We start from the raw sequence: 10,600 nt of genomic DNA on the forward strand, positions 1-10,600 counted from the left end.
TTTCTACAACTGCAGGACAGTTATCGAATTTTGTCCATATCCTGATTCTGACAGTTGTTAATAGCAACTATTTCAGAGCAAAAACTGCTGCAGACAGTTACAGAATAACCCATTCAGAGAAAATTGCCTTTTTAACATTCAGTTGATAGTTGGCTTATGCCAGAAAAGCGTAAACACTTACATTCTCTTGAAAATGTCCACCAACTCCAAATGATCATAGCATACATATGACTTAAACCTCAATACAATTTATATTGACAAACTGTTAAATATTAGTTAATATTATTATTTAATTCATATGAAGAACATTTATGGAGGATAAAATAGGCTACTTATTTTGAATCTGTGTATGTCTTTGAAAAAAAAAAAACAACCAAACAACCAAACAAAAAACAAAAAAAACCCCCAACCTACCGTAAGTACTGCATTTTTGTCTCTGAAACCATTTGGAAAAAAGATGGATGTAAATTGATGCACATCATCTATATCATCAAGGTTTATAGAAACAAACTGCTGAAGGTATCTTCCATAGCACTGTAGAAGCGCCAACTTATATTCCTGAAGAATAAATAATATGTTCTTTTTATAATTTGTATATTACATTTCAATTTCTATAAAACATGATTTTTTTTACTATCTTTTTGAAAAAAAGTATCAATGTGAAAGAGCAGCTGGAAGTGAAACAGTAAAGTTTAATACAAACATTCACCAATGTAATTTTTAATGTGAACACTCAGCATAAGAAAGGTTGAGGTACTTAAAAGAGGAGCTTGTGGTTTGGGAGCTTCTCTTTATTTTAATCTGAAATATGACATATCAGAGAACAGCTGTGAAGTATGATCCTGGGCTAATGTAATAAACTCAAAGGGTTCCTGGAATGTCCCAGCTTTGCAACAGTAATGATAATGATACTACACTTCTGAGAAAAGTACTTCATAATGCAGAACTTTATAAACAATATACAGACATCATCACTTCTCTCTCCCTTGTTTCCCTGATGTCAAAACCTTTCTTTGTAAAAAGCAGAGAGGAAGAAAAGACAAAGAATAAGATGCATTAAAAAAGAATGAAACAAGTGACAACTGAAGTTTCTGTATGGCCAAGAAGTCAGCACTAGCAGACCAGAAATTGCCCCTGGGCCTGTAAGAATGGTTAACAAACAGGATGTTGAGCTTTATTCATTCAAAATAGAGCTCCCCAGCAGCATGTTGAACCACTGTAACATCATGCTGAGACTATAGTTCAGCTCTGACTCAGATGTGGAAGTGTCATTTACTGAATCACCTCCACCACTTCCTGCAGTAAATATTATCTAGAGGTTTCTCTACCTCTCATGACACCAGTCATGACAAATTCTGGGGAAAAAGTAACTAATTTTTATTTGCAAAAATGATCCTTTAATGTTTAATCACAGAAAATTCAGAAGTATTTCCTTGCACTCACTGTTTTCAATATAAAATCCTACCACCACAGTAACACTTACCTTGAATTTTTAATCATCTGAGGAGTCTAACTCACATGGCCATATTGTCCTCTTCACTGTGTGAAAGCAGTAGCCATACACAGAAACTTTTACTTTTTACTTTTACTTTCACTGAGTGCTGTGGGCACTCAGACCCGTGTGTAATCTAATACCAGATTCAGGCTATAGTAACTCCTAGAATCCAAAGTCATGGACCAGAATACCATTAAGCTAGTTGCTGATGTATAACAAAAAGGTAGCTTCTCCCTCAAACAGTTTCAAATACCTGAATATGGCCAGAGATAACAGGCAGATACAGGCAGAGAGGGAGGGGGAAAAAATGAGTCAGTACTGATCAGTACGATGACTAATGGGTTAACCGATATGACACAATGAATTTAGGTGTGTCCTAAAAGATACATAGCAGATGTATAATAGGAAGGAATCTAAACTGAGAAGGCATTAAAAAAATAACATGAGGACAGAAAGTCGGTGCTTACCCGCTGACTACTCATATTCAATAATTCATTTTTAAAGACTACACATCACTAAGTATTATACAACATAAAGGCAGATTGAAATTTAAAATAGTTGTCAGCGGTTTTCAACTAGGAGTCATGAGGGGTATTTATGGAATAGGCTTTACCTCACCTATCACAGCACTTGGTGTTAAGAACATTCATCCTTTCAGTAAAATTTGTAACTAACTTTCATCTCACTTTTTTTCTTCTTCTTTCTTCCAGGGAAATAAAAGGATAGAATGAAAACTAAATTTGTAAAGTCAAAGAACTGCACTTTAAAATGGGAGTTCCAAAGAGAACTCATTTCAAATATTTAGGCTGGCCAGCAAAACTACTTTTTCAACAACATTGACAACTTTACTATAAAAAAAAATCACGTTACACTAGAGGATTGAAGTTGCAAGCGGAAGTCTTTACTCGGAATTCTAGACTACTTTTAGGCAATCTAGGGCCAGGTCATTAAGCATCTTGAATATAAGGACCAAATTACTACATCTGAGTTGTGCTATAAGCCAGTGTAAAGTACAGAAAGCAGGGTTTGAAGCATTTGAAATAACCTTATTGAGTACTCTGTGAGAGAAGCAGCTTCCAAGCACTAAAAGCTTCATGTAATATTCCAGAAATTCCTAGGGCCCAGAAGCTATGAAAACTTGAAGAAAACATGAACATGAAGAAAACATGAATGGAATTGCCCAGGCAATGAAGGGGCTATTAATTAATGCAGTTATTCAAACTTCCTTAAGAATTTGTGAGCATTCCTAAACCTATACCATGAGCCCTACCTTCAATTAAAATTACTCCACAGTTATGGACTGTTGTATATGCCTTCCTCAACCTACCAGTGAGTGCTGAGAGCTGCTGAAGTTCAGCTTCAGTTTGCTGTTCTTGACTCAGGAGGCAGGCCACTTCTGGGGAATTCTTTAGGGCAGATGCAGTGAAGGATATATAACACTTCATAACATCTGCATGATACTCATACCTTTGCCATAGTCTGCCGAAAAGCTCCCCTAGTAGCCACATATATATGTGCTTTCCATAAATGGCATTTATCCTTGCTGGATTCCATAAATGAAGGACATAATAGCAGAAGAAGTTTCACTGGGTATGTTCCTCCAAAAGACAGCCCCTCAAACTGTATTGACAGATTTCCAATTATGCTTTCTTCTTTACTGGGAAAAAGGTTTTAAGCTAGGAAAGTATTATTGACAAAATAAATATCTTCCAATATGTTTATGGCAAAAAGTAGAAAAATCCAGGGATGGATCATTACAAACATAAAATCACATTAAGCAGATAGCATCTATTTAGGAGCTGTCCCTTACTCTAGATTATGCTAATTGTCTACAAACTTTAGGTGTATTCCCCCAAGCAACTTTTCAAGTGCTGGACCTTTAAAATAAATTAACCTATAATTCTGTAACGCTTCAGTATTTCTGCTTCATAACTGTATCACTCAGGACCACACATACTTCTTCAATCCTAAAAAGAATGACTTGCAACTAGATTTCAACTCTGCATCTCTGAGCTGCTTCTGAGTGTTGTTTAGTAATTATCCTTGAAAACTCCAGTTTTTAGAACATGATCTTCTGACACAAATATCACTGAAGTGGTAAGTGGCACACATTTGAGGGCTTCTTTCCCAGCAGACATAAAGGACAAATATTATATAAGAATATAACATAAGACCAGCCTTACAGAGTCAGACCAATAGTTACTAGCCCAGTATCCCATCTCCAACAGTAGCCAGTAACAGATGATCAGGTAAGAGTATAAAAAGAGAGTCACGTAGTGTAACATACCTCAAATACTCTCAAAGTCTTCAACAATCTAGCTCCTGAATCTCTTTTAGTTGCAATTTACCCTTTCTGAGGAGACCAAAACTGCACACAGAATTCAAGATGCAGGACCATTGTTGATAGATATAGTTGTATAATGTGTAATTGCACTCCCAGTTTTGTTCTCTGTTCCTCTCCTGACAATTCTTTACATTCACATTTGGTTAACTGAGCACTGAGTTGACATTTCAGTGGAACAAACCAGCACTGCTCTATCATTGTTATTTGTGTTTAAGCAGCATCTACAGGTGTAGTCAGATACTGTACTCTGCTGTGTTGACATATCAAACAAATATTAAAGAAATATTTTGGGGTATTCAAAAAGGCAATGGGTGCATAGAAAATACAGATATAGTAAATATAAAAAAATCAGGGCAACTTTACAATAATAAGCAAGAGACACAAACCAACAACTCTCACTGGAATTACTTTGTAAAAGTTTTTGCTAGTTTCTAAAGTTTACAGTAAAATATTAAAAATTAAAGCAGCATAGAAACATAATGAAACAGACTGTGACTGAGCCTTTTCTGTTTTCATATGACTTACTTTGATCTGAACAAGGGAATCACCAACTTTCAGAAGTTTTTCATTGTAATACCACTCTGGCAGTCGAGGCTTATATTTGATCCAGATATTAAACAAAGTATTTGCTCTAAAAAAGATACAGGAGAAAAGGTTTCAGATTAAACTGACAGTAGACCTGTCATAACAAGTAAACAAATAAAGAAAACTTCTAATTGTGAAAACTCCTTTCTTCCAAATCTATTTGAACCTCTACGTATTTCAAAACAAGTGATCATTAAAACTAGTTTTAACAAGCAGCCAAGGACATTTCTGGGTTTCATTTCTGTCACCAGTTTTTATCACACATTTAAAATGGAATTAATTTTCTCCTGTGTAAATTCTTACTAAGATGTCTTCATATTAATCCCCTTGCGTTGTTCAAACATGGTCACAGGTGGAAAATCTGTCCCACCTTTCAGCTAGTATTTGAGAGGTTCTGTTTGAAGAAACAATTTGATAATTTAAAGAAACTCAGTGAATTACAGCTCACAGCAATTATTGGGCTGGAAACTACAGATGCGAAGAGCAGGAAAAAAAGATCCCAAAATAACATTGCATGTCAGGTAGCAGCAAACTTGGGAACTGGTAGCCATGGAATAAACCACAGAGTTATGGTATATGGAGCTATAGAGCTCATGGTATGTAGAGCTATACCATGAATCACAAAAGAAGAAAGTCATTAGAAAACCTCTAGCATAAACTGCATTTGGTATGAAATGTTCAGAAATTTTAGATCATAAAGGGTAGGATTCAGAGAGAAGCAGATGACACATTTATTAAAATAGGTTTTCTGGCAATCATTGCAATGCTCTTCTCTTGCATCTGCCTGTTATTTTAGCCACAGTTGTCATCAAGGATGATTTTGAGTAACAAATTACTTATTTGGCTGAACCAGCAAGCCTCCCATAAACAGTAACTGGCTCTAAGCAGCTTGCTTCCTCTACAGCAGAACTGACTATATCATGCCAGGTTTATAGTCCCTACTGACTGCTGTTTGATGGGCTAGTGCCTTCATGTGTACAACCTTCCCACCCTAGACTTCCTTAAGAAAGCTATGTTCAAACTAGAAAACAACAATTGATCAGACAGACAGACTTATAATCACAGGGATTTTTCAGAAAAGAAACCTGTTACCAAACTATTAAGAGTATTGATTGTGTTCACAGTGCCAGGTATCTCTTAACAAATCACTTGTACAGAAACCTCAGCAAAGAGTGCCTTGTGAAACCACCACAGCTTAATTATTCATAGGCAGCAATTTACAAGGAAGGAAAACAACTGAAGAGAATGGAAATAATGTTTGAAAATAACCTTCTGGCTGAATTCTCACATGTAAACCTGATGCTTACTGGTATGAGGTAGCTGGAACACTGTCTTTTAAGACAGTGATGGTAGACTAGAATGCAAGACACTTTCTTAAACTGTTTTCTGACATTCAGGAACTTGGAATCCATTCCCATGGTCTCCCAGACAGCTCTTCATTTCAGCTTATAACAAGACTCCAAATAAAAAAGTCACAGTAAGTAACATCATTTTTTCCGCACAGAAAGCTGCAAGACACCTTCACATTTCAAGGTGAAACAGATGGCTGTATGAGAAACCTGTCAAAATGACCTTTATACCACAGAATTACAACAAATAATCGTTTTCTTTCTTAAAGTATCATCTCAGCGCAATTCTGTTTTTGAAAGTAAGCAGCAAAGAAATAAGGAGGACATTCTAGAGGCGTGTCCCAAAGGAAAAATGCACCAACAGCACAAACTAGCTTACAAAAAGCAGCAATCTGAGTAAACGTTCTAAGGCATGGGTTTTTTAAAGGAAACTATAGCCCCACCTAATGAAGAGCACCTTCCAAACGGGGAATGAGTTCCTCCATAAGTATAAGAATGGTCCATAATACGTAAACAATTAACAGCCTGCGTGGCTACTGACTTCTTACATGGAGAGAAGTATCCCTCTACAGTTAGTAGGGATAAATCTGCTAAGAGGCTCCAAAGTGAAGGAATCTGTCAGGTATATGAGCAGAGTTCCCCTGGCCTATCAAAGGAAGAAACTTAGGATAAGACTTCCAGAGTCAAATAGTTTTGATGGATACTACTGGGAGGGGAGAGAGAAAGAAAAGGAAGAAAGACAAAGAAGAAGAAGAATAGGAAGAAGAATTAGAAGAAGAATTAGAAGAAGAAGAAGAATTAGAAGAAGAAGAAGAATAGAAAGAAGAAGAAGGAGGTCATTAATCAGGTTGTAAGGCTGTAAAGTAACTGATAGTAAGAATGACTGTGAATAAAGCTCTGGAAGGTGAGACTAATAAACTTCTTTAAGATGGATCAACTGAAAAGTCCCTAGTGAAGGTCATCTTCACCTTTTGTTTTGAATGCTCATATTAACACATGAGCTTCTTTGATATACTAAACAAGTAACAAGTCTGTAATAAACTAGTTTAGTAACATAGTGACAAATCTGACTCGACTTTCAGCTTCGATGGGAAGATCAAGGTAAATCGTACCTGCTACAATGCCCTGACTAACTACTAATGAATTCATGACACAGGAATGTTTCTTTGATACAGACAAAGCAGGAGAGTGAGGCACTTCCCAAACAGCTCATCAGCCTTTGCTTTAAACAGGCTATAGGACACCTGAATAACAAGTTAAGCAAGTGGTTTCTTTAAAAAATACTGGGCTGTTGAAGCTCAGAGATTAAGTTTCTTTATTTCCAATCATTCTATGAATTAAAAAAAAAAAAAAAATCCCTAAGGTTAACCCCATAATAGTGTGCACAGGGTAAGGCCCACATGACTACACTTCTGGGCCAAAAGTCTTTACTACAGGTAGTAAAGGATTCTCTCACACTGATGAAAAGATGCCTTGTTAAATAAGGGTGGCTACACCACATAACACAAGATAAAATCAATAGTTCAAGATAATCCTTGGATAGCCCCACTGCCAAGAGAAATGGGTAAAACAAATTCTCATTTAGGTGAGGAAAAAAATGGTTTTGATTGCTACTTCTTTTGATTGAAAAGATTCATGATTCCAGTACAGGGCAAGTCCTCAGTAATTTTTGTTTCTAATTTCTAGTGTTCTAGGTGTGTTCTAAGTGCCTAAATCACAGCCTTACTGTTGACTTATCAACACCAAGGGCTGGCAGCATTGGAGAAATTAACCTGACAATTTTACTTTTCTAAACTGAACATACTTGCCATGTGGAAGCTGGGTTTCTTGCTTGTTGAATAGCAAGAACACTTTAATCTCAACCCATGTCAGGAAAAGTAGTTTGATAAATGGCACAGCAACAAGTCTTTAGAGCATTTAGGAAAGCATCTGTAATAACCATTACCTTCAGAAATTCTTAGGCACAACTAGACTAAGGCTGGTTCTGCAAGTAGCACATGCTCCAATTTTGAGTTATCAATGAGCCAAGAGAGAAAAGAAACAGCTCTGAAATTTCACAATCATAAATAAATACTCATAACTTTGCTAGCTGCCTGAATATATACTAAGAATCAGAATTCCAGTCTTCTGTCTCTGTACTGCCCCTATACAAATGAATAATGCCAGAAGATGCAGAGCTACTGGGAGCTTCATGTTACTCAACATACTCAATGCCCTGGAATTTCTGTACGTATCATCACTACCAGTAACTTCTGGGATCAAAACTCAGATAGCATTAGTTCTCCTTTCCATGATGAACGCTGCAGAATTCTTTGGATGAGAAAATACTCTTATGCCAACTGAGTTATGTGTGGACATAGGTCACATCTACAAAATATCAGTCTGAGTAAGACAGAGACTACTCAGGTCAAAAAATTCCAGAGGGTAAAGTAAAGAAAGACTTGGAGACACTTCACAAAAACTGATAGCTTGGCATGACATTGCAATCAGATCAGATTCAGCATGCCCAACTCGCAACCAGAAGATACAATGAATGTGTTCATTATCAGGTGTTTTGGTGGTGTCGGAAGCAGCTGAGTGGTGTTCCCTCTTCTACGGGGCCTAGAGGGAATAACTTTCAAAATAAGAATACAGATCAGCTAAAACAACAACAAAAAAAAAAAAAGGTCTGAAGCTACAGAAAGTCTTAAAAACAGCAAAGCACTGAAATCAGCTGCTGAAGCAATATAAAAAGCCAATACACTGAGATTCAAAACACTAGAGGCAAAAGTCTGGAGACTGATGCCTGCATGATAGATCTAGGCCTAGATCTGATGATGAACATGCAACATAAACAAACTGGAAATCTAGATAGCTTAGAAAAGGAAAGATCTCCAGCGTAGACAAGTGCCAGGCTGCAGAATCTGAGAACATCCTGAAAACATATACAGCTCCTTTAGAGGAGAGTTGTTTGTGGACTAAAGTACCAAGTGAAATACTTACGGGTAGAAGCTGCACCTAAGTGATAAGCTAACCACTCTATAATCTAACTCCTGTGCTGTTTTTTGAATGAACTTTTGATTACCTGGGAAACTTTCAATTTTTCTGTTAGAATTGTATATTTAGAATAGAACTCTGCTCAGATAACAACTACATAAAATCAACCTTTTACCTTAAAAGAAGCAGTTGAACTTTTATCTCATAATGTACCTAAATGCAGCAGGAAGAACTACATGAGAAATGCACAGTCTATAAAAGACATGTGCATGCACTATGAATCATACACTGACTCCAGTTGCTCTATCTTAACTGCATTACAAAATATAGATTTATGCATACCCACAGATATGCATGTAAGCGAGCAAACAAATATGCACCATTACACTTGCCATATGCTCTGCCCGCATCTGTGCGTATAAAAATATACCAATGTAGACACAGACATATGCACAAAAAGAGCTGTGTCGCGTTATCCTCATGTGGCCCCACTGCGAGCGCATCTTTTGAAGGCGTGTAAGTGCCCACAAGTATTCACCCTCACACCACTGGCAGGCTGCCAGTTGCTCCAGCACTGTGAAGGGATTTTCCTACCAGAAAGCTCAGGCAGCTTTGATACAGTCAGCAGTGGTGCTGCCAACTTCCACACCACCTCGTGCTTTTCCCCTAGAGCATTAACTTCTAGGAAGTGCTGAAAAAGGAGGTGTTCAGATTTCTGAGGGTTTTCGATTAAAAAAAAATAATAACGCGAGCAGTTTTCCAGTGTTCTGGCACACTGCTGGAAATGCTGACCCAGGTGAACAAGCTCCTGGCTAGCTCCCAGGTCGGGGCAGCGGGAGGGAAGGGGCTCCCCGGCCCGTGGGGTGAGGAGTGAGCCCGGAAGGAACGAAGGGGTGAGGAGAGGGGGGCGGCGGTGCCCGGGGGCCGGGCCGGGCGCCGGGGTGAGGCGCCGCGGGGAAGGGGCAGGAGGAGGCGAGCAAAGAGTGCGGGGAGCGGTCGAGGGGGGGGGGGGGGGGGTTGAGGCAAGGAGCAGGCGGGAACGGCAAGTGGCTCCCGGAGCGGGTGGCGACGCGGGGACGACAGGAGGGCGGCAGCGCAGCCCCTACCCGCGGCGGTGCATGTCGTGGCGCTGCGGCTTGGCCTCCCCCGCGCCTCCCAGCCGCCGCAGGAAGCCCAGGACGTCCCGCAGCTCGGCTTCGAAGCTGTCCACCACCGGGTTGCCTGGCGCCACGGCCCCGAAGAAAGCGGCCGGCAGGGGCTGCGGGACCGAGGCGGGAAGCGGCGGCCCGGCGGCCTCCGCCATGCTCCGCTCAGGCCGCGGCGGTAACGCGTCGGCGTCGCCAGGCAACGACCTCGGGCAAACGGCCCCGCCGGGCGCGCAGGGGCGGTGGAGGCGCCACGGGCCCGGCTGCGGCACTGCCCGCCGAACTCCCCGCTCCCGGAGGGGCGGCGAGGGGCTGAAATCTGCCTGCGTGCCCAGGGGAAGGGGTCTTCGCCTCGGGGGTCGGGCTGTAGCCCTCGGGGGGCGAGCGAGGGGCCTGGCACAGCCGGAGGGTGCGAGCCGCGAGCCCTCGCACGAGCGGGCGAGCGCCCTTCTGTCTCCCGAGGCTGCCGCGCGCTGCCGGGGGGGCGGCGATGCCTGACGGGCACCCTGCGCAAAGGGCGCTGCAGTATCGAGGTGGTTTGCTGTGCGAAAGATGCCGGAGGAAGGCTGGACAAGGCCAGGGGGTACCTTATGGGGTGGGTTTTCAACAACGTATTTCACCATGAATGTCGTTTTGAATTTACTGATTGCATCCTTGAGCCTGCCTAGTGCACGACTGCAGGGAAAAAGAACGCGTGCTAACCTTC

The 10,600-nt window shown here is 40.6% G+C and overlaps 1 protein-coding gene across 1 annotated transcript in view; it reads right to left on the reverse strand.

The window, feature by feature from the left end:
- The window catches only part of CFAP54 (cilia and flagella associated protein 54), a 116,402-nt gene extending 106,350 nt beyond the window's left edge, over positions 1–10,052 (reverse strand). The window contains exons 1-3 of the mRNA XM_037389711.1: positions 9,856–10,052; positions 4,365–4,470; positions 415–558 (exon numbers count right to left, since the gene is read on the reverse strand). Coding sequence (XP_037245608.1) covers positions 415–558; positions 4,365–4,470; positions 9,856–10,052 — 447 coding nt within the window. The remainder of the gene's footprint in view (positions 1–414; positions 559–4,364; positions 4,471–9,855) is intronic.
- Between the last annotated feature and the right edge of the window lie 548 nt (positions 10,053–10,600).

The sequence above is a fragment of the Falco rusticolus genome, chromosome 5 (assembly GCF_015220075.1).
Source record: "Falco rusticolus isolate bFalRus1 chromosome 5, bFalRus1.pri, whole genome shotgun sequence".
NCBI classification, from domain to species: Eukaryota; Metazoa; Chordata; class Aves; order Falconiformes; family Falconidae; genus Falco; species Falco rusticolus.